Source organism: Rhinoraja longicauda, chromosome 34 (genome assembly GCF_053455715.1).
Source record: "Rhinoraja longicauda isolate Sanriku21f chromosome 34, sRhiLon1.1, whole genome shotgun sequence".
Classification (NCBI taxonomy): Eukaryota; Metazoa; Chordata; class Chondrichthyes; order Rajiformes; family Arhynchobatidae; genus Rhinoraja; species Rhinoraja longicauda.
In genome coordinates, this window is record NC_135986.1 from 20480009 (window position 1) to 20504862 (window position 24854).

Below are 24854 nucleotides of genomic sequence, written 5' to 3' on the forward strand. Positions count from 1 at the left end.
GCTGAACCTACAAACACTTTTTCTCTCGTAGATGGTCAAATGCTGTCCTGGCATCACCAGATCTGTCTTCCACAAGCAATGGCTTCAAGAAACTTCTTCAAAAAAAGTTCAATGGACTAAAAATAATCCTCCACCTTAATTGTTAACCAAGAGGGTGAGCATTGTTTAAGGCAGATTGTGGTCTGAACTGCCAGTTTAACAGCAGCAGAAATGAATAAAGATAAAATGGAAATATGGTTGGATACAATGCTTTATTGCAACTCTCTGCATGCGAGAAACTGCAAAACCTCTGAAAACGAACATCTCTGCAAGGTGACAACAGAGATGCACATTTCACAGTCACCTTACAAATGAAAAAGGAATTAAAATTACAAGTGCACAAGCCATTTTTTTTGTATATCAAGATAAACTAAATATCAAATCTCACTAAATAATTTGATGTTACAAGATGAGATGCTGTAGTTTGGCGGTTTAGTTTTTTTTCAACCATGGTCTTCCCCTACCCACCCCACCATAAACTCCAAAATTCCTGGAGGGTATGCTCCTGAAGGACCGTCTCGGCAAAATCTAGATAGTCATCACCGGATTGCAATGAGACCAACATCAATGAGTTTTTGAATCTTCTGGGCTATAACAGGATTCTTCAAATGGCTGGGGAAAATAGAAGGGAGAACATTAGTAGTGGGTACAATAGGAGAGCATAAGCAGACTTGAGGCACAAGGAACTGCAGATGCAGGTTTACAAAAAAACAAAGTGCTGGAGTAACTCAGCAGGTCAGGCAGCATCTCTGATGACATGGGTAGGCGACGTTTCAGATTGAAACGCGATCTGAAACCATGCATGTCTCCCGAGATGCTGCCTGACCAGCTGAGATACTCCAGCACTTTGCATTCAATATCTTTCTTTCCACATTAAAGATTACAACACCATTATAAAATAGATCTAAATGAAACAATTCACCACTTTAGAATAAGTTAGTAATTAAACTAAGCATAATAAAAAGAAGCCCCAAACGCATCCAGGAAATTGAAAAGATTACATGGATATGCAGGGAATGGAGGGATTATGGATCGTGTATGAGCAGGCAGATGAGATCCGTTTATTTCAGCACCATGTTCAGCACGGATATTGTGGGCTGAAAGGCCCGATCCTGTATTGTACTGCTCTATGTACATTAATGAACAACTTACTCGCTTAATGCCTGTGGGTCTTTCTGCATTTGCTCCAAGATCAGTCTCATTGCAGGGTCACTCATGATCTGCTGCACCTCGGGGTCACCCATAGCACGCCGTTTTACTTCATCTGGAGTATCATTTCGGTTGTACTGCATCATAATGCAACGCTGGTAACCTTCGGAAGCTTCCTATGGAAGTGGCAAACAAGATATTCTGTTAGGCCATCTTGTCAACAGTAACCTCCGGCCATCACATTGTCTGGGAAATTCAGTACAGCACCACCACTGATTTTTCATCACCCTTTATTTCAGAGCCTTGCCAGATTATTAGGTCATGTAATGAGCAGATTTAGGCCATTCAGCCCATCAAGTCTACTTCGCTATTCAATCATGGCTAATCTATCTCTCCCTCCTAACCCCATTCCCCTGCCTTCTCCCCATAACCCCTGACACCCGCACTAATCAAGAATCTATCTATCTATGCTTTAAAAATATCCATTAACTTGGCCTCCACAGCTGTCTGTGGCAAAGAATTCCACAGATTCACCACCCTCTGACTAAAGAAATTCCTCCTCATCTTCTTAAAGGAACGTCCTTTAATTCTGAGGCTATGACCTCTGGTCCTAGACTCTCCCACTAGTGGAAACATCCTCTCCACATCCACTCTATCCAACCCGTTTTCTATCCGGTTGGTTTCAATGAGGCCCCCCCCCCTCATCCTTCCAAACCCCAGCGAGTACAGGCCCAGTGCCGTCAAACGCTCAGGCCATGGCCTCAGAGGAGTCGGACAGTACTGGAATAATCCACCTAGGCCGCTGGGGGGAGCAGAGATACCAGCCCGCAAAGTCAGCCTCGGCTCCAGCCGGAAATCCAGGACAAATTCAATCTGCCGCAGAAGCCCTGATGAGGAAGAGATCAGCCACCTCACCCGGCCAAGGTACCACATTTTCAATGAGACTTCAAGTGCACTTTTGTCATTTTGTCTGGATTAAAGGTGCCATACCATCAGTCACTGGAAAAATCGGTGGTGGACCTGCATATTGATGGCATGTAAAGTACTCTACATTGGAGATTTCAACATGCCACTTGTATCTCAAAATTTCGAATCATGGAATTTGAAAGTCTCAAATGCTCACAATATTTCACCTGCCCATACATACATTACAGCAACTCTCGCCTTCCAAAATGTAGATTTTAACTAGTCCACTCACTATGCAATCAGGTTTCCTCGTATTTTGAGAAATCCAGTTAAGTTCTCACGTAAGTTCTCCCCTCCTCCTCAGAATAATCAACCCTGTCTTGGTACCCAAAACTGGGGCGGTCGTTCACTACATGAACGCAGCCAGAGAAGAGGGAATATGGATACTTTAGCTGTACCTTGGAGTTAGAATCCAGTTCAAGTGCTTTCTGGTAAGCATCCACAGCTTTGGAGAAATCCTTCAAGGCCTCCAGGGCTGCACCTTTCCTAGAGTAGCCCTTGACTACAAAAAACAAAAATCAAAAATAAAACTCACTTGTAATATCTCATTGCCATTAACAGCAGTCCTCTTTACAGTCAGAAAACGTAGACATTTTTTTACCCCCTTTCATTTAATAATATTCATTTGTTGTCATTGCAACGAGTACAACGAAATTTAAAAAATAGCCAATCCTGACGGTGCGTAAAAACATTTATGCAATAAATGCAAAAAACAAATAAATACAATTATATTAAGTACAAAAGTTTTAACAGTGTTGCCTAGTGCAGAAGGTAGTGTTCAGTTCTCATATGGCCCTGGGGTAAAAACTGTTAAGTCTGTTTGTTCGGGATTTGATCAACCTGAAACGTCGACCAGAGGGCAGATGAACAAACAGACGGTGGCCGGGGTGGGATGGATCTTTTATTATTTTGCCTGCTCTACTGAGGCAGCGTAGGCTGAACAGGTGCTCCAGGGAGGGCAGTGAGCAGCCGATGATCTTCTGGGCCGTCGTGATGACCCTCTGAAGGGCCTTCCTGTCCTTTTCTGAGCAGCTGGCATACCATGTGGTTATACAGTATGCCAGCACACTCTCGATGGAGCAGCGATAGAAGGACATCATGAGCTTCTCCTGCAGGTTGGTTTTCTTGAGGATCCTCAGGAAGTGGAGTCTCTGCTGTGCCTTCTTCACTGTGGTGATGGTGTTGGTAGACCAGGTAAGATCCTCTGCGATGTGCGTACCCAGGAACCTGAAAGCGGGTACCCTTTCCACACAGACCCCATTGATGTAGAGTGGGTCGTATTCTGCACTGGTTGAACGCTAATTAAAAGCATCTGGAAACCCCTTTCTTGCACCAGAATTCTGACCAACTCTCTGCTTGCTCAGCATAGCTTACGTTAAATATTATATAGGTTAGTGTCTTATTAATCTTGTTTCAAAGATAGCCCACCCACTCAAGTGGGTTATGCTAATCACTCAATACCAGTACCAAATATATTACATATTTCATATATACAGCGCAGAAACAGGCCTTTTCGGCCCACCAAGTCCGCGCCGCCCAGCGATCCCCGCACACTAACACTATTAACACTATCCTACACACACTAGGGACAATTTTTACATTTACCCAGTCAATTAACCTACATACCTGTACGTCTTTGGAGTGTGGGAGGAAACCGAAGATCTCGGAGAAAACCCACGCAGGTCACGGGGAGAACGTACAAACTCCTTACAGTACAGCACCCGTAGTCAGGATCGAACCTGAGTCTCCGGCGCTGCATTCGCTGTAAAGCAGCAACTCTACCGCTGCGCTACCGTGCCGCCCTATAGTAAAGATCTTAGATGTCAAGTATATAAATGGGTCTTGATAAACTGTACTTGCAAGGATCATGGACACCCATGTAGCACCTCCACACCAATTAGATGGGTTATAATTCTATACTGCAGTGGAAACATGGAAGAGCATTCAATGTAGTCCAACCCATTCTGCAGAGGCGATGATTACAAAGTAAGCATTGAGAGGGCAAAAGATTTAAAATACCTCAGCTACTGAGGAGTGCCAGATAAGCAAACATTGCTTAAGCACATACATGTCAAGGTAGTTGGGGCCACAGTTTATGAACAAAGGTTGGAGGTACCCTCAGGCAGAAGCTTTTGGAGCATCAGCTCCTGTACCACCTGACACTCAAACAACTTTTACCCCCAGGCAATCAGGCTTCTGAACCAACCAGCCCCGAAACTCACCTGAACTGGACTCTGTCTATAATTTAATGCTAAATTTACTGAACGGAACCCTCCAGCATAAAGATTTTCACATAGGATTGTACCATGTATGGAACTGGCATGACAATAAACCCCTTGAATTTTGAAAGGTGACTTTGAATTGGAGATGCTTGTTACGCAGGTAAATTTAACAACCACCAAAAGACAAAGTGCTGGAGCAACTCAGCGGGTCAGGCGGCATCTCTGGAGAACATGGATAGGTGATGTTTCAGGTCCGGAACTTCTTCAAACTGATCATGGGGGGGGGGAAAGAAAGCTGGAAGTGAAGAGAAGCAGGACAAAGTGTGACAGGTAATAGGTGGATATAGGTGAGGGTTGGAACAAAGGCTAGAGATAACCAGCATCACCATTCCGCAAGGAAACAGGACAATGATCCCAGAACAAAACTGCTACTTACAGAACGTGGGATCGAGGCGGATGCAGTCCTCACAATCCTATCAGAATAGAAAGTGAAATGATTTGCTATTGTGATTTGCGTACTAATAACAGATTAAATTATATTCCAAGTAAATGTCATTTATTCACTTACATTAATTGAGCAATACGAATTACTTAAAATTCCACAAGTACATTTTCTTAAACATTAAAAAAGGAAGCTTTGTTGTGTGATTACAAAGACATACAGAATGAGGATTTCTACACTGTTCCCAGTGGTTGCTTTTGGTTGTAACTTTTCTCACAAGAGCAGCGACAGCCACACAAATTTAGATGTGGCTGAGGAATTGTTCCCATGGCTAAATGCTATTTATTGATCAAAAGTTGCAACACTGGAAGTGCCTACATGACAAATTCTCAGTCCAATTGCAAACACCCATCAATATCCACTCTTCATTGGTGTTCAATAAGGCAGAAAGCAGCAGCTTGGGAGGCATTAAGACAGAAAATCCATCATACTGTCAAAGTCGATTACAACTTTATAGCAAGCAATTGTATGTCAGTAGGGGGTGAAATTCCTCAAGTGCCTCTCCTCCACAGCTGCAGAAACCCTCATCCACGCCTTCATCACCTCCCGTCTGGACTACTGCAACAGCCTCCTCTATGGCTCACCCTCAAAAATCATCAGTAAACTTCAATACATTCAAAACTCCGCTGCCCGTCTACTCACCCACTCCCCGATCTGTGACCATATCACCCCTGTCCTTTACAAGCTCCACTGGCTCCCCATCCCCCAGAGAACCCAGTACAAAATCCTCCTCATGACCTACAAAGCCCTCCATAACCTGGCCCCATCCTACCTGACTGACCTCCTCCACAGGCACACTCCCACCTGCACCCTCCGCTCTGCTGCTGCCAATCTCCTGTCCCCCCCCATCCGGACCAAACTCAGATCCTGGGGGGACAGGGCTTTCTCCATCGCTGCTCCCACCCTATGGAATTCACTACCCCAAACCGTCAGACTCCTCCTCACTCACCACATTCAAAACATCACTGAAGTCTCACCTGTTCAGCACTGCCTTCAACCACTGACCGTCACCTCACCTTCTGTCTCCTTTTTCTATTCGTTTACTTATTTGTCTATTTATTTACTTCTCTATGTTCTAGTAATCCCTGTAAAGCGTCTTTGAGTGTTTGAAAAGCGCTATATAAATGTAATGCATTATTATTATTATTAAGTGTAGGGTGCTGTTTTCTTCCAATAAAGAATCAACTTCAAAAACAGCCGTTTCTTTTCTCTTATTCTTCTGCAGCCTTGATATCAGTTACCTGAAGCTCATTCTCCAACTACAAGAGTGGAAAATTTAAGTTTTGCCTTTTAAAACTGATGCAACTGAGATATTGAACGCATCAGCTTTTCAGCACTAGTTATTTATCCATCTCAATCTAGGTTGGGTGTAGGGTCGGAGTCCAGTCCAAAGCCATTATTCCAAATTCACATGCACACCTGTTCTTCAACATGGAAATGGACAATTAAAAACCATGAATTCCTCATCCCCATCTCAGACCTAACAGTAACCTGACTGCTTTCTCTCTTCTGCAATTCGCAACGGCTCATTATGTGGAATCTACCGCCGAGAAACAAAGTACATCCCTTGACCTATTCTCATGGAGCAAATGTTGCCTTATACCTTTCCCATCCTGTTCTTGGTACCTCTGCTTTTCTTCAGTATGCACTCAGAATGGCACTTCAAAGGCTTCAAAATTATAAAATCAGCCATCATTGCAATGAAATTGCACTCATATGAATTTTTTTTTCCTCATAATGGCCTGCTATTAGGTATTTTATGAAGGCCTTCCTACAATCAAAACAGTTTCCTCGTGTCCAATTTATAAATCCCTTCACAACTAAAGATATTAGTTGTTAACTAAACCAAGTATTAAACCAAAACCCGCCTAACCTGCATTACTCTGATGCCCAGTGCTAGTATTATTCTGATGCATATTAGCAATCTACTAGTGGACAACTGTGAATAACCAAGGATAAGCATTTCTTTTAAAAAAACATTACCTTTAGAGCTAGTTGGAATTCTAAGAGTTTGGTATAACAGGCAGCTCGGTTACTATAGAGTTTAGCATCATCAGGATTGCGTTTAATAGCTTCTGAGTAATGCTTCACAGCCTGTGGGTAATCGCCTGTGAGAGAATCACTCACGTTAGATGTCATATACACAGAAGCAAATGCACATAATTCATTAGATCTTATAAGAAAAATCTCAGGCTTAATATTGCTTAGGCATCATCCACTTTCATGCAGAAAAAAAGGTTTCTGCACATTTACAAGTGGCAGCGAACAAACACCAAATAAAGAATGTAGAAACAAAGAACTGCAGATGCTGATTTATACCAAAGATAGACAAAAAGTGCTGGAGTAACTCAGCGGATCAGGCAGCATCTCAGGAGAAAAAGGATGGTTAACGTTTCGGGTTGGGACCCTTCTTCAGATCATTTTACCATTACTAGCAAAAACTTGCATCTGGTTTTCATCCCTTGCACTTAAGAGTTTCAAGTGATTGGAGTGGAGATCTCGTAGCCCTGGGGATTGCTGAACAAATATTGCATGGAGTACCTCCTCATCTTCATTCATGGCACATTGCAGCCCATGGGTCTTAATACCGAATTCAGCAGTTTCCGACAGACAATTTTTCTAGTTTGTATCCGAAATGACTAGTTTCGATACAAGGCAAGTCGATATTGTTAACTCAGTTTTTCTTCTCTCCAAGGATGCTGCCTGTTTTACACATTTCCAAAATTCAACATTCTCATTTGGTCCCAGTTTCCCTGCTCCCGACAGGCAGGTGGGCCAAGTGCAGATGGGACATGATGGCCGGTGTGGACAAGTTGTGCCGAAGGGCCTGTTTCCACGTTGCAAAACTATGCTCCACCTCATCACTCAAGTTCTTTCCCTTTCTTTTACACATCCATGATGATTAACCATCACCCACGCAGATGGCATCAACACCATCTAGATTCTCAGTTCAGTTTAGTTTATTGTCATTTGTACCGAGGTACAGTGAAAATATTCCCTTTGTCCTTTCATTCTCAACTTTTCTGCAACTTGAAGCATACTTCAGTTCCAATGAAAATCCATTGAAAGATTAACATTGCTCTGTTCACCAGATGCTGCCTGACCTGCTGAGTATTTCATGCAAACTGTTTTTGTTTCAGACTTCCAGCAACTACCTTTTGCTTTTAGATCTACTGCGTCTATTTTCCTGTTTCTTCACTCAAAATAAAAGACTTAAGAAAACCAGGAATCTTTCAAATTGAAAACGAAGATTTTTACATAATAAAGGGAGACTGCTTCCACTTGCAAAAACATGTTTGACTGCGCAGAGCAAGACAAATTGGCAAGAAAGTGCCAGTTGGAAACTTAAAAATCCCAGGGCATGCAAAGATTTGGAAACTATCTGAAAAAGGGTGACGGAGCAATTAACAACATTTATGACATCTGTATACTTTGAATAAGTTCATAAGTCATAGGAATAGAATTAGGTCACTTAGCTAATTCCCAGTCTACTCCGGTCATCAATTATGGATATAACTTGACACACAATTGAAAATATGTTTAACTCTACAGATAGAGATCAAACGGGAATTAAATTAATTGGATGGTGCCATCAAATAGCTCCAGATGATATCTGGTATGTTAGGCCAGAGTCCTCCCTTAAGGCAAGATTACAAAACTGTATTAATATCACTGCATCCCCACCAACACAATGTCGATCTTTGGTGTAAACCAGCATCTGCAGTCCCTTCCTACACAATGTACATAGACTTGACCCTGGATTCCAGTCCCAATTTAAACTGCTTCAACTGAAAAACAATTTCACTTTATTGTCAAGAGCTTGAGAATTTTAAAAAACTCCACTTAAACATGGCAGGCAGCAAAAAGAATGACCTGTTCAACTAACTTGATATTGGTAGCAACATGTTCTTCAGCAGCTCCCTCTAGCGTTAAAGAATCCCTACTACACGATTACTGCAACTGAACTTCAATATGTTTTGCAGTAGAAATAAGGCAACTATTAAATAGTGGAATTAATTGCACTCTTTTTCATCTGCATTGTAACACCATCAGAACCCAAATTTTAACTTGACATTACCATTCTGGAAGAATTCATTGCCTTTGTTTTTCTCTTCCAGAGCAAGTTCTGGATTAACATACGCTGCCTTCTCCTCATCCTGCAGGATATTCTCAGCCTGGAAAACAGCAGGTTATTTTGTAAATTAGAGCCCTGAGAAAAAGGTGAGCAAGTACAGGTCAATAAAGGACTCTTGTAACTGAGGAGCAGGCAGACCAAGTGCAACAGTGCACTGGAAGTGACTCTCCCTAACAGTACAGCTTAAGCTGTGCCTTAGTGCCAGAGACCCCGGATTCAATCCTGGCCTCGGGTGTTAGTAGGGAGTTTGTGCATTTACTTTAGTACATTAGTTATTTTAGAGATCGAGCGTGGAAACAGGCCCTTCGGCCCACGCCGACCAGTACGCTGCCCTCTCCTCATCCTTCAGTACACTAGCACAATCCTACACAATAGGGACAGTTTACAATTTGCAGACTTGTAAGTCTTTGGTGTGTGGGAGGAAATCAGAACAACCAGGGAAAACCAACGAGGTCATGGGAAGAATGTGCAAACTACGAAAAACAGCTCCCGTAGTCAGGATCGAACCCAGGGCTCTGCCGCCGTAAGGCAGCAATGCTACCGCCATTGCGACGCTTTCTCCCCTTGACCGTGTACGTTTCCTCCTACAAAGATTTTGTAGATTAATTGATCTCTAAATTGCTCCTGTTGTGTAGGGAGTGGATGGAAAAGTGGGAATAACATAGAACTAGTGTGAACGGGTGATCAACGGTTGGTGGGGACTGCCTGCTGAAGGACCTGCTTCCATGCTGTATCTCTAATCTAAATTGATTTGAAATACCCTCTTTCCCAGTTAAAAAGCCGAGCGATGTAGCAGTGGAAAAAAAACTCCCAAGCCAAATCATGTAGCAGTAAAAACAACTGCTATATTATTGATTCCCACATTACCTTTTTAAGTCTGCCCAACTTCAACACAATAGTGAAGATAAGAACAAAAAGCTCACTTGTTGACATTTCTTTATGACCTCAGGAGTTCTTTGCTCTGCGAGGGATTTGTTGTAGAATTGAACGGATTCTTTATATTTGTTTTGCTTAAAATAGGAGTTGCCAATTCGTGCATATGCTCTGAAAAGATGCAGAATAAAATATTTTAATGGTTCACATTTAAATTTTAAAAATACTTGTATATTTGTTTGCATTTCCCACCATCACCCACTGTCAATAAAAAAATCCAACCAATGTCAGTGTTCTCCCCATATCAAGATCTCTAGAATTAAGGCCCTTGTTACATTTAATCAGTGACATTGGGCAGGCCATATTGTTTGTATGGTAGACAATGAACTGTTGATGGCAGGATTTTCATATGAAGAAAGACTGGATAGACTCGGCTTGTACTCGCTGGAATTTAGACGATTGAGGGGGGATCTTATAGAAACTTACAAAATTCTTAAGAGGTTGGACAGGCTAGATGCAGGAAGATTGTTCCCGATGTTGGGGAAGTCTAGAACAAGGGGTCACAGTTTAAGGATACGGGGGAAGTCTTTTAGGACCGAGATGAGAACGTTTTTTTTCACAGAGTGGTGAATCTGTGGAATTCTCTGCCACAGAAGGTAGTTGAGGCCAGTTCATTGGCTATATTTAAGACGGAATTAAATGTGGCCCTTGTGGCTAAAGGGATCAGGGGTATGGAAAGAAGGCAGACAAGGGATACCGAGTTGGATGATCAGCCATGATCATATTGAATGGCGGTGCAGGCTCGAAGGGCCGAATGGCCTACTCCTGCACCTATTTTCTATGTTTTCTATGTTTCTATGAAACCAACTCTTATTCTGTCACAGGAAGAGATTGTTAGGTGGGCAGAGGTGCTTAGTGCTTCTCTGAATAAAAATAACAGATTTCAAGAGTTAGAGTTAAATTTAGCTCTTAGGGCTAAAGGAATCAAGGGATATGGGGAAAAAGCAGGAACAGGGTACTGATGATCAGCCATGATCATATTGAATGGCAATGCTGCCTCAAAGGGCCGAATGGCCTACTCCTGCACCTATTTTTCTGTTTCTATGTAACATCTCCGACTCCAAGGACTCTTTCATCCACGATTGCTTAGAAAAAGAACATTTAGAAAGGAACTTAAAGCCATGCACTAGGAGAGTTCAGAGATCTAACTTAATCAACAGTGAGAGAGGTCCACTTTACAAAAAACTCCAACACACAATCAGCTATCACCTACTCCTTGTGTAGGAGTTTGCAGTTTCCGTAATGGCCTCCATTAGCCTTCTCCAGTGGATGCAAGTCATCCTCAATTCAAAACAAATGCCCAAGACACTTCCCTACAAAGTACACCAATACCCAGAGTCTAAAAATTGACAACAGTCCAAGAGATATATGGTGTATGTTTATATTATCATTATCATAAATTTTATAGACGACATTTTGACTGCACAAATGGTCACTTACTTTGCAACCTGTCTGTAATCTTCACGGTTTTCTCTTCCAACTTCAACAGCTTTTTCACAGGTTTCACGGCATTTGTCAAATTCATTCTGCTCAAAGTACACAGCTGTGTAAAAAGAGCATATATCCAGCTGATTCTCATGGAAGATTTTTTTTAACATGAAAATAGGATGGATATAATTTTGTCCCCGAGTTTTCGATCTTCAGACATTATGCAATGTAATCAAGTGCACCAAGTAACTTGTTCCCGAGTTTCTAAGATTGCTACCTTAAAACAACCGGTAAATGAACGAGTAAAATAAAATCCATCCAGTTATCAAGGTGCAAGTATCCAGTCACTTCCACATTATGGAAGTCGAGAAGGGGTTCAATGCTCAAGGAACGCAGTCATTTCCCCATTCTTCTCTCAGAGATTAACAAGTCTCTGGAATTCTCTGTCTGAGGTTGAAGGGGGATATAGATAAATATATGAAAGATCAGAACCTTATGGGGAACTGGCTCAGAGAGGAGTTGAGGCTGGGTGAGGTCAGCCACAATTAGACTGAAGGCAGGGCATGTTTGAGGGAGCTGGTGGCCCTCTTGAGTTTTTAGAAAAGTGCAAGAGGGGATTATGTACCATCCACCTAAAATTGATTCCTTAGTTACTGGTATACACCCATCACTTTCAAAAGCCCAGGAATACAGCAAGATTCCTTCAGAAAGCTGACATCTCCTGGCCTTTGATGGAATTTAAGTTGGCCAGAACAAAGATCAAAAAAGTAACTGCCACAAATTTTGTTCGCATCAAATTCATTTTGTTCAACAAAACCCTTAAAAAATAATTCAATGCTTTTCTCACCTGATTTGTTGGCTAAATAGATCATACTTGTAGGATCATGTTCTGCTGCCTGATCATAATGTTTTATTGCTGCTGCAAAGTCCTTCATTTTATAGGCTTCATTGCCCAATTCTTTCTCTTTAAGTGCCTAGAAATTAATTAAAAAATACTTGTTTCATAATGGCCAAGAAAAGTTGATTTTGAATTCCAAGACTGTCAGAGAGCAATTTTATTTGGTGCTGTACCTTTTTCTTATTTTCAGGAAGATCCTCTTCCATAGGCTCTGGTTTAGTTGCTTTTTTGGGCCGAGGAGGTGGTGGAGCAGCAGCAGGTTCGTCTTCATCGTCCTCTGTAGCTTGCAAATCAATTCCAAGCAAAACACTTAGAGTCGTCATAACTCTGGGATCTTGTAGTTTCCTGAGAAAACAGAAACAGCTGCTTTCCATGCATATTTAACACCTTTGGTCTGTATTTGTGGAAGACCGATAGTCTGCCTATATTTTTTAGGGATTTGGATCTTCTACTCCACCCAAATTATTTGCCTGGAGTTCTTGTGCATCCAAACAGGTGCAATGGATGTGCACTGCAAGCCTGTCATTTAGATTATGGATCTACTGCTGCAAAACACCATTAAAAACATGTTTCATTTTCAAGTCTAAAGCTGAATTGAGCATGACACTTGAGTTAGAAAACTAACAAGTAAATAAAGTGCTGGAGTAACTCAATGAGTCAGGCAGCATCTCTGGAGAACATGGATAAACAATCCCAACACAAAATGGCACCAATCCATGTTCTCCAGAGATACTGCCTGCCTTGTGACTTGACTTGACTTGACTTGACTTGTTGAGTTACTCCAGCCATTTACTCTTTTTGGTCTACCAGCATCTGCAGTGCCTTGTTTCTAGAAAACTTTCTAGGACAACTCTCAGTTATCCTAACTGAAAGATGAAAAATCCTAAGAGTAGATGTCAAGATGTTTTCACTTGTGGGAGAATCTTGAATGCCTATTATGTAGTTTCAAGATGAGGGCTGGTAATTTTTAAACCAAAGTATGGAGAAATTTCCTCTCAGAGGATGGTGAATCTCTACAATTCTGACTCAGTTGTGGGGTTTGACCAAGTGGAACAAATAATTAAAGTTAATGAAGTGCTGGCTTTTATGTGCAGATAGTTGACTGTTTAAATACTGCTCAAGCTATATTAAGCCATAGTTAGACCACACAAGGGTACTTGAGCACGTTCGGAAGGCTAAATATTGCCCCAGATGAGAGTGCAGCATAGAAGCAGGTAAAGTGGAAGCCGATCATTTTTTGAAAGGTCAGGATATTCAAGGGCAATAGGAATCTGGCATAGCGCAACAGGCAGTCCTAAATGTAAGGTCCAAGTTCTTTCACAATATCTATGTGAGACACAGAATTGTGTCATCCCATACACTATTGTTGTGTGAATATGATAAGTTATATGATAAGTTTTAATCTACAAATTGAGAGGGAGAAGGGAAAATCGGAGGTGTCAGTATTACAGTATAGCAAAGGGGATTACGGAGGCATGAGGCAGGAGCTGGCCAAAATTGACTGGAAGGAGGCCCTAGCAGGGAAGACTGTGGAACAGCAATGGCAGGTATTCCTGGGAATAATGCAGAAGTTACAGGATCAATTTATCCCAAAGAGGAGGAAATATTCTAAGGGGAGTAAGAGGCACCCGTGGCTGACAAGGGAAGTCAAGAACAGCATAAAAATAAAAGGGAAGAAGTATAACATAGCAAAGAAGAGTGGGAAGCCAGAGGTTGGGACTCTTTTAAAGAGCAAGAGAAGATAACTAAAAAGGCAATACGGGGAGAAAAGATGAGGTACGAGGGTAAACTAGCCAATAATATAAAGGAGGATAGTAAAAGCTTTTTTAGGTATGTGAAGAGGAAAAAAATAGTCAAGGCAAATGTGGGTCCCTTGAAGACAGTAGCAGGGGAATTTATTATGGGGAACAAGGAAATGGCAGACGAGTTGAACCGGTACTTTGGATCTGTCTTCACTAAGGAGGATACAAACAATCTCCCAGATGTTCAAGTGGCCAGAGATCCTAGGGTGACAGAGGAACTGGAGGAAATCCACATTAGGCAGGAAAAAGTTTTGGGTAGACTGATGGGACTCAAGGCTGATAAATCCCCAGGGCCTGATGGTCTGCATCCCAGGGTGCTTAAGGAGGTGGCTCTAGAAATTGTGGACGCATTATTGATTATTTTCCAACGTTCTATAGATTCCGGGTCAGTTCCTGTGGATTGGAGGGTAGCTAATGTTGTCCCACTTTTCAAGAAAGGAGGGAGAGAGAAAACGGGAAATTATAGACCAGTTAGTCTGACATCAGTGGTGGGGAAGATGCTGGAGTCAATTATAAAAGACGAAATTGCTGAGCATTTGGATCGCAGTAACAGGATCGTTCAGAGTCAGCATGGATTTACGAAGGGGAAATCGTGCTTGACTAATCTACTGGAATTTTTTGAGGATGTAACTAGGAAAATTGACAGGGGAGAGCCGGTGGATGTGGTGTACCTCGACTTTCAGAAAGCCTTCGACAAGGTCCCACATAGGAGATTGGTGGGCAAAATTAGAGCACATGGTATTGGAGGTAGGGTACTGACATGGATAGAAAGTTGGTTGACAGACAGAAAGCAAAGAGTGGGGATAAATGGGTCCCTTTCAGAATGGCAGGCAGTGACTAGTGGGGTACCGCAAGGCTCGGTGTTGGGACCGCAGCTATTTACAACATACATCAATGACGGATGAAGGGATTAAAAGTACCATTAGCAAATTTGCCGATGATACAAAGCTAGATGGCAGTGTGAACTGTGAGGAAGATGCTATGAGGTTGCAGGGTGACTTGGACAGGTTGTGTGAGTGGGCGGATGCATGGCAGATGCAGTTTAATGTGGATAAGTGTGAGGTTATCCACTTTGGTGGTAAGAATAGGAATGCAGATTATTATTTGAATGGTGTCAAGTTAGGAAAAGGGGACGTACAACGTGATCTGGGTGTCTTAGTGCATCAGTCACTGAAAGGAAGCATGCAGGTACAGCAGGCAGTGAAGAAAGCCAATGGAATGTTGGCCTTCATAACAAGAGGAGTTGAGTATAGGAGCAAAGAGGTCCTTCTGCAGTTGTACAGGGCCCTAGTGAGACCGCACCTGGAGTACTGTGTGCAGTTTTGGTCTCCAAATTTGAGGAAGGATATTCTTGCTATTGAGGGCGTGCAGCGTAGGTTTACTAGGTTAATTCCCGGAATGGCGGGACTGTCATATGTTGAAAGACTGGAGCAACTAGGTTTGTATACACTGGAATTTAGAAGGATGAGAGGGGATCTTATCGAAACGTATAAAATTATTAAGGGGTTGGACACGTTAGAGGCAGGAAACATGTTCCCAATGTTGGGGGAGTCCAGAACCAGGGGCCACAGTTTAAGAATAAGGGGTAGGCCACTCAGAACAAAGATGAGGAAAAACTTTTTTAGTCAGAGAGTTGTGAATCTGTGGAATTCTCTGCCTCAGAGGGCAGTGGAGGCCAATTCTTTGAATACATTCAAGAGAGAGCTCTTAAGGATAGCGGAGGCAGGGGGTATGGGGAGAAGGCAGGAACGGGGTACTGATTGAGAATGATCAGCCATGATCGCATTGAATGGCAGTGCTGGCTCGAAGGGCCGAATGGCCTTCTCCTGCACCTATTTTCTATTGTCTATAATTATATCAGGTGCACAAGGGCGAATCATATTGGAAGTTCTTGGTTAAATTTCTAGAAAGAGAAAAAGTCCCAAAGAAGATTATTTTAACATTCCAGTCAACGTAATGCCACTCTTCGAAAGGCATAAAAGCAGTTAAAAAATGTGCATTTCTAAGCCTCCCTCAAAAAACACTGCAAGTTGGGATTGACATAACCTGAACGTTTCAGATAGGTAACAAGGGAAATACCAGAAGGAAAGGAAGATCCAGTCCAATTCATAATTTTTGGCAATGGGAAATGGCTCTAAGATTAGGAATGAAAAAATTGAATTATCCATCCCAATGTGTGGTCTCTTAAGGAAGTGTAGACGGACAATTCCCACTCACCCATGGACAAGTTAATGGCTTGCCAAAAGTTGCATGTTTAAACACACGAACTATGGGCCGCAAATTATACTTTGAATCATCCTCCTGAAATTCAGCATCTTCCACAGAGGAGACAAGATAGGTAAAGAGATCAAATTTCTCCACACGTGCTTATAATTACCTCAATTGAGTTTATTGCCTTCAATATCCACCAGATGGTATTTGCTTCACCAGATTTAATTGTTTCTTCCATGACCGTGTATTTAGAACTAGAGCTACATTTCATGTCATGAAATTTGACACGAATTGCAAGTTAGAAAAACAACATTTACAAGTCATCCCAAACGTAAACTTATTTCCACGAGTGAAAAAACCTCCCGCATGATAATGTAAAACCTTAAATGCCAGACAACACATACGTGGCTAAGTCGGCTGGTTTATTTTTCAACTGTTCAATCAATTCTTTGTAACTTGGGTCATTGAGTAATGCCCTTGTCCTGGGATCACTCTCCAGTTTCTGGTACAGGTTTGGAGAAGCAAATGGGTTCATGAACTTCTTTTCTGAAAAGAAAACAAACTGGATTACTACAGGACCCAGTAGAATCATTTTTCTGCAAGTCATTTTGACTATAAACATGAATCATTCAGCTAAGTTAATTAAGCAAAGCATCACAAGAGCATTTTCAGAATTCAAATAAACTATGATAATTAATCCTAATGAGACAGGAATAGATCATAAATAGCAATGCAAGTATGCAGATTCTCACTTCTTCTCCCTCATCAGTAAGGCATGACCAGTGCAATTTTAATTCCACCGATTGTGATGAGATGACAATCAGTTGATTAGTAACTCTTACTACTCAAGCATTGAAGACAGACATCTACACGTTAAATCAAAATACCATAAAATCATGTTGCATAATGACCTGCTTTAGTATCTTAACCTCCAACTGGTTTCAAACCTAATGCAATGCAAGATTTAATGATCCGTTTCAAGGCACTTGGGAAAAGCACAATTGAACTTGAGGGATTTTTTTTGCAATGAAGCTTGATTGTCAGCACTTCCTTTCTGAAGTCAGGTCAACTTCAAGAATGAAACCATAAACTGAAGAATGATCTATTCCATACCCTACATTAGAATTTCACACTACATCCATTTTTGTGACAAATAAGTTCTTTCAATCATGCAACTTTTTTTTTTTGAGAGTTGGAAGGAATTAAATAAAAAGATACTGCAATTCTGATCAAACATTGGGGTCGTAAAATTCCACTTAACTTCTTACCTGCTAGCCTGGCATCCACATTTTGCATTCCATCTTTTAGCTGTTGGTTTCCTGGTTCATGCTTTAGTCCCTCCTCATAGGTTTTCTTTGCTTCTTCAAAACGATTGAGGAATTCCAAGGCTGCAGCCTTTCTGGAGTAACCCTAAATGGCACAATTAATTACAAAACAAGTTAAGGGTCTAAAAACAAGCTACTGCTAAAATTTGAAGGAATAACATAACTTGTGTATGTTCATCCATCAACTACTCTACACCATTTGGCTTTAACCTGAGGCTAGTTAAGTTAGGGTCCCTGCAGCAGTATTCAATGTAATATTTATACAATGTGAATATTTATGAAGCTTTTGAAAAAACAGATTGAAAGTTAGGGTTGAGTGAACAAAATTTACACATTGGTTTTGAGATAATTTTGTTTTGGATGAATAGGAAACTGAGCAGTGTTTATTTTCGGGTGATATTGACCTAGACAAAGGGAGAATTTATTGCTCTGAAGTATCAGAATCCTTTTAATCAACAGAACAGGGAGATGGACAATGCACACCAATAGCAGCAGTCATCATTTAAGAAATTTACACTGATACTCAATGGGGTAGATACTTAATATTGGAGTGATGATGTCTGTCTATTGTTGATCAGTTAGTACTGGGAATAGAATTCAAGTCCCATGTCCAGAGTAACGTACCCCCATAGTTTTTGGAATAAGTCAATAGAAATAGACTTTACAGCTGTCCTAGATTGTTCCATCATTCAAGAGCTTGAATGGTCTGTGCTCTCACTTCTCAAAGCCAACTTTCTCCTGTACTCTTAGTATCTTTGCTCCACCATAAGCTAGGATGTAGTCCTGATCTTCCAATCTACCTCATTGCAGACCCCGCAGTTTTCTTTTTATCCGCACTTTCTCTGTAACTGAAACACTAGAATGTTGTAACACAATATTTTGCACATTGTTACGTTTCTATTTGCACTACCTGGTGTACTCGTGAATGGCTTGATAATACTAATTGTACAGTATAATAATGATAGCACACAAAGCTTTTCACTGTATTTCTGTACATGTTATAATAAACCAATAATCATCCTAAATTGAATAAGTGTCTTTTTGCCTTGTCTTAAATATATTTTTCAGTTTGGGAATTAAGTTGCCTGTGTGATCTAGTGGACTATGTGAATTACAATGATCCTGTAGCATTATTTGAAAAAGGAACTGAATTTCAAGTAGATGACTGTCAGTGATACAATCAAACAAAAGCATCAAAAACCAACTTACAGGAACGATCCTTGGATAACATCTGAGGTTTTCCAAATACCATACAAAAATAAATAAAAAAGTGAAATGATTTCCCCAGGTAATTGCTATGAATTTTGATCAAAGGCCAAAACTTCCAAAAACTTGAGTAGTGGGTTCAAGTTCCATCTTGGAGATTAGAGCACATACACAAAGTAAAATAAACAAGTGATACAATACATCAAAGGAGGGACGATGTACATGAGATTTTGAAGGAAAGCCTCATCTTTCTGCCCTGATTGTGAAGAACAAGGTCCATAATTTCACTAAAACAGACTTTTTCCATTTACATTGCTCTTTGTAGAATGTTGCAGTGAACAAAATGGCAACAGTATTGTCTGCATTCTGACTGCTGCCATATCAAAAATATCTGTTCACGAAAAAACACTTCTGGACACACCACAGACAGCACAGAAGTGTCTTTTTCTCACTCTCCCCTCGCGAGAGCTTACCTTGCCCCATTCTGGTTTAAGTTCAACTGTTTTGCAGCCATCGTCATAGGCCTTTTGGTATTCCCCTTTTCTGGCATAAGCAGCTGACCTGTTGCTGTACAGTACATGGTTCTTGGTGTCTAGCTTGATGGCTTCACTGTAGCATATGATGGCATCATCTATCTTCCCAGTGCTGAGGGCTTGATTACCCTTATCCTTAAGTTCATTCACCTATGGGTAAAGAAAAATAGTATTGTTTTAGAATAAAGTTTTGTGCTTTTATTTTAAATTTACCAGCTTGGCATCTGTTACTATTTAACCATATTGATCAATTCTTTAGCTTTAAACTGAAATTTACACAACTGATATTTTAATTTTACTCTCCGTTAAGGTTCAATGCCTATTGTAATGGTACCTATATATCCATAAGCCTATTGCTTTAGGACATTGCCTTGTAATGAAGGCACAATACAGCCAAATGAAGATATGTTTCAAAAATGTCCGGCATCCTCTCTTACCTGGGAGCAGACAAACAATGATTAACATTTACCCAAAAACCATAGACTGAAACTCACAAATTCATTGATAGAAACACACAGTCACTTTAAAGACAGACAATTTTACGTGCTCACTCTACAGGCATGGGTATTAATTGTGAACTTTTTTTTGCAGGAAGATGATTTTGGCTACTGGTCAGCACAGAAATCTGAAATTCAAGGTAAAAAGCGCCTGGGTTTTGATGAAGCCGCTTGCAGTTGTTGTACTGGGGTCCTTTGGGATCACTGAGAGATTTTATTGCAACAAAGCTTCCAGTGAACAGGCGATTTAAACCACAAACGAAATTGTTTTTGTGTTAAAGAACCATGACAAACATAAGGTGTAGCTGTGTAAAGAGAAGTTAATTATTTAAATTCAAAGACCCGATTCCAGTCTTGCTGTTTATTCATACAACTTATCCTCCTCGGCCATTTCTGTTTCCGGAACAACATTACATACATTCATAAACACCATTGCTTACGAATATTCAGTTGAAGTAATTCCTGGACATTTATCTTCAAATGTATCCAGGTCAATGGGTGAAAGTTAGAAAGCTTTTGGACCTTTCCTAACAAAATATTATTTCCTACTGATTCTGACACATCTATCCCAGCAACTCTATTTGATCCAGCACAATACTCTCAGCTAACAATTAAAAAATCAAAATTTGTTAGCATACAAAATTTGAATCTATTTTAATGAAAATTGTATCATTAAGCTTCCTCTTACATTTGACTGAACGTGAAGCAAAACTGTATATTTGGTTCGTATGTTTCTATTTCTTTATAATCAGATGGAGAAGGGTTTAGCAACATAAACATCGTCATTCTTAGTGTCAATTCATGAACCAAACACGCTCCAATGTCAAAGTGTTACAGTGTACAAATGTAAAAAACTTGTGCAATTCAGACTACAACAGTGACTATTCCATGATTGCAACAAAAAGCATGTGTGTTAGGTGTTTTATATTAAACCTAAACATGGAAGGAAACAGATGGTTGGTTTGACAGAGGGTAACTCAAGAACATGATTTAAACCTATAATCGCACTTGGCAGGAAATTCAAACTCTGACTGCAAACTGTCACTTTAATATGAATAAACACTGCATAAAATAAAACTAATAGGTTTAGACATAAACAACTGTAAATACTGTTTAAGGTGCATTACTACATTAAGCCAAATCATACAATTTCGTAAAATTGAAATATCCTTCCACCAGGTGATATAATAAATAACTCTTAATCAGCCCATTAGGTTTGAGAAGGGTGTCGTTCACGTTTTGTGGGTTTAGAGGCGACCAATATAGGAACTGCAGCACTTTTACAGATGGAGCCAGAGGTGCAAGATGAGGGCAAGTGGGTGGGCAGTTAATTTGCAAGGTGCAGTATTCCTCCTGCAAACAACACAGGGCTTCTGATGTTTCACTCTCTATACAATCCCGAGTGCTCCTTCCTCACTTAGAAATGTCACGGGGCAGCGATCTCCAGGAGTCAGTGGGAGTACTGCATTTTTCCCCCAATGAGGTTTTGATCCACAAGTTAAAGGCCTAAATTGGGGCAGGAACTTGCAAAGGTTGATTGGAAACAGCTTTTTGCAGGTAAAGGGACATTTGGCAAGTCGGAGGCTTTTAAGAAGTGGAGAGGGTCAGAAGGTTCCTGTTAGAATGAAGGGCAAAGTTGGCAGAATTAGGAACTTGGTTCATGAAGAGAGATGGCATTTGGGAGCATTGCAGGCAGTTATGGTCACCAAATATTATGAAGGATGTTGTTAAGGTAAAGGTGTAGAAAAGATTCACAGGGATATTACTGGGACTGGAAGGTTTGAGTTATAAGGAGAAATGAAATAGTCCAGGACTGCTGTGCCTGAAGTGAAGGAAGCAAAGGCGTGACCTTTGCCTGAGGGGGTTGAAAAAAATCCACGAGTGGCATAAATAAGGTGAATGGCCAGTCTTTCTCCCAAACTAGTACAGCCACTGCCCCTCAGCGCAGGTTCGATTCTGTTTTCTGCTACTGTGTCTGACCACATTGCCTTCCCCATGCACTCTCGTTTATACCCACAGCCATGCTTATTGCTAAGTTAATTGGCTACTGTTAATTGCCCCTAGAGTGAGTGGTAGAATCTGGGAGAGTTGATGAAAATGTTGGGAAAATAAAAATATGGTATTAAAGCTTGATTGGATGGTTGACGGAAACTGGAAGGCCAAAGAGCCAGTTTTTCGTGTTGTATCTCCCTCTGCCACCAATACCGTGTAGCATCTGAATTAAGCATTTTGAGATTAAGCCAGGCGGCATATCTGTGCATATATCAAGAAACACAAATTGAAAAGCAAAGCTTTAAATTAAATTTTTAAAATCAGCAAACAGTTGTGGTAATTCAAATAACCAACAATAAATGTTTTCAGTCCCGTGTAAAGTGTGGCGATGGGTTAATTGGAAATTTCTTGTTAAATTGATATTTCACAAGAGAAACAAATAGGAAATGCTGGATACATTCAGCATGCAAGCATTTGTAAAGAAAGTTAGCATTACAGGCCAATGCCACTTCCAAATAATCTAAAAGAGTAAAAGTACACGCTTCAAGTTGTTCTGAATGGGGGATGAATAGATTAGGCAACAGGAATATCTCAGATATCCTCTACATCGTTCTAAGTTTGGACCATGAAACTCTGACCGTAAAGCAGTGATGTAGAAGTGGTTAATTTTAAGAACAGTCATTAGTTCACCTTTTAAAAAAACTGAAATGATAACGTAAGCAATAACAAGAGAATATGATCACACTTTTACAATTTGCTACTATTATTTAATATCTAACTACTAATTATGATCATCCCAAACCAACACCCTGAGCTGATGAAATATGAAACTCCTTGTATTTTTCCAAAAATTGTGTAGCTGCAATCATTCACAGCTATGATTTTTTTCATGTTCTCTTCTGACAGTAAAGACAACAAACACCAATTTTATGCTGTGCATTTACAACAATGAAAATTTCAAAGCTGTTGAGGAAAGGGATACAGGATTTCTCTCAGGAAAAGCCGCCAATAAAATGAATCAAGGGCCAAGAGCCTACACAGTTAAGGTTAAAACTTTAAATAAAATGAAAACATGAATCGGACTTCATTGACCATGGGTGTTCAAAACACACAATTTAATACTCTTCCCCTGGAATTTATGAAAATGAAGTCATAAGGCAGACTCTGGATTTATGGATAATTTTTGATATCAGCTTATTAGAAACAAGGGCATTCAAACACAGTTAGATAACAAGAGTGATATTTCTTCCAAGGGAAATCTGGAATGTATAGGTCTATCCAAGGATTTCCAGAAAACATTAGCAATGAAACATCACAATCTAGTGTGCTGCTATTGTTGGTCAAAAGCTAGATTAGAGATAGAAGGTTGGATAAACCTGGATGAGTTACTCCACAATGTCAGAGGTTGAGGGGAAACCTGCTAGAAATATAAAGTTGAGGCATAGGGTAAACTGTCAGAACCTTTCTCCTAGCATGGAAGTTTCAAGAACTAGAGGGCATAGCTTTAAGGTGAAAGGGGCAAAGGAGATGTTTGCGGCAGGGTTATTTTTTAAACAGAGTGGTGGGTGTCCGGAAAACACTGCCGGGGCAATGGTGAAGGCAGATATGATAGTGGCATTTAAGAGGCTTTTTAGATAAACACAAGGATATGCAGGGAATGGTGATATATGGATCACGTGCAGGCAGAGATTAGTTTAACTTGGCATAATGTTCAGGGCAGATATTGTAGGCCAAAGGGCTTGTTACAGTGCTGGGTTCTAAAAACCGACAAGCATATATTTCTGGAATTTACAGCAGGGAATGCTGGGTTGAGGTTGGAGACGGGTAAAGCACCAAAAATACTCACCATGGACTATTCTTCCCCTGTGTGCCAACAACAGAGAGACCCAACTATAAATAGTTTAGAAATTGTCAGGGCTGATACTGAAGGATGTTATCCCCTTTTTCTTATTCAGAGTCAAAACAAGATACAGCAAAGTAAAAGCTCATTCCACCTCTAGCTTTAACTCATCTCTCCTCCTGCCTTCTCTCCATAACTGTGCACATTAATCACTACCTTTTTAGAACAAACCTGATTCAACCTCCTCAACCCCGGTTCTTAGTCATTTTCAACTTTTACTTGGATAAAGGAATTAAGATTAACATCTAAATCTTTATTTAAATCTCAATTTAAATCCATAATATTAAAACCAATCAGAACACCAAACTTGAAGTCCCAATCACTTCAAATAAGGGAATCAAGCATGCCTATAAACAATTTTTTTTTTTAAAAAGGTGTTAAAAACCTGTCAAGAAAAGAACAAGTTACACGTATGGGGGACTTTATAAAACACATTTGAAGTAGTTAAACAAAATGCAAATAAATTAAAACAAACTCTTTTGCCCACCCAATTAAAAGCATGACATTAACCCAGGGAGCTCGCCACAAGTTAACTATTGTGCCATGGGCGTTAATTTGAATGATTTTTATTAATTCAGTTGATCATTTAATTCCTTAACGTGGCTTTTCCTCCACACACCCCATTTTTAACCGTGTTATACTATAAATCGCGGCTAACCGTTTCCAGCGCCTCTCCCTCCCAACTCAACTCCAGTTTATAACTGTTGGGGGTGTTTTAATTTTAATTTTTGTAACCATTGCCTGGTTTTATTCGGCTCACCTCCGCAAGATCCATCGCCAAACAGCGAGCCTCGCCGACTGACCATGCACCTTCTCGAACTTACTAGCACTCGCCTCGAAGATCCCGCCTCCTCTGCCCGCTCATTGGGCCCGGCATCGGACGGGCCCGCCTCTGGTTGGTCCGCACACCCGTCAATCGGGGCCGGACGTAGGCCGCCAGTGGGCGGGTACCGACGAGCTCCCGCCTCTCATTGGTTGAGAAACGCGCCCGCCGCCGCCGATCACCGGGCGGCGTCCAATGAGGATCGAGGACCGCTGGAAACAATGCAGGTGCGGCCTCACATTTCGGATGAATTGACCAATCAGCGGCGTGTGCTCTCTTCCTGATGGCAACCC

General features: G+C 40.9%; 1 protein-coding gene across 1 annotated transcript; it reads right to left on the reverse strand.

Moving 5' to 3' along the window:
• Window positions 1–221: 221 nt before the first annotated feature.
• Window positions 222–24584, reverse strand: stip1 (stress-induced phosphoprotein 1). The gene is made up of 14 exons (XM_078427911.1): window positions 24499–24584; window positions 19290–19499; window positions 17554–17695; window positions 16690–16831; window positions 12446–12617; window positions 12222–12348; window positions 11387–11489; window positions 9937–10057; window positions 8957–9053; window positions 6862–6986; window positions 4813–4849; window positions 2553–2656; window positions 1192–1364; window positions 222–651 (listed from the first exon to the last, which is right to left on the reverse strand). Exons 1-14 carry the CDS (start codon window positions 24511–24513, stop codon window positions 579–581), a joined length of 1641 nt encoding a protein of 546 aa, XP_078284037.1. The 5' UTR covers window positions 24514–24584; the 3' UTR covers window positions 222–578.
• Window positions 24585–24854: the final 270 nt, after the last annotated feature.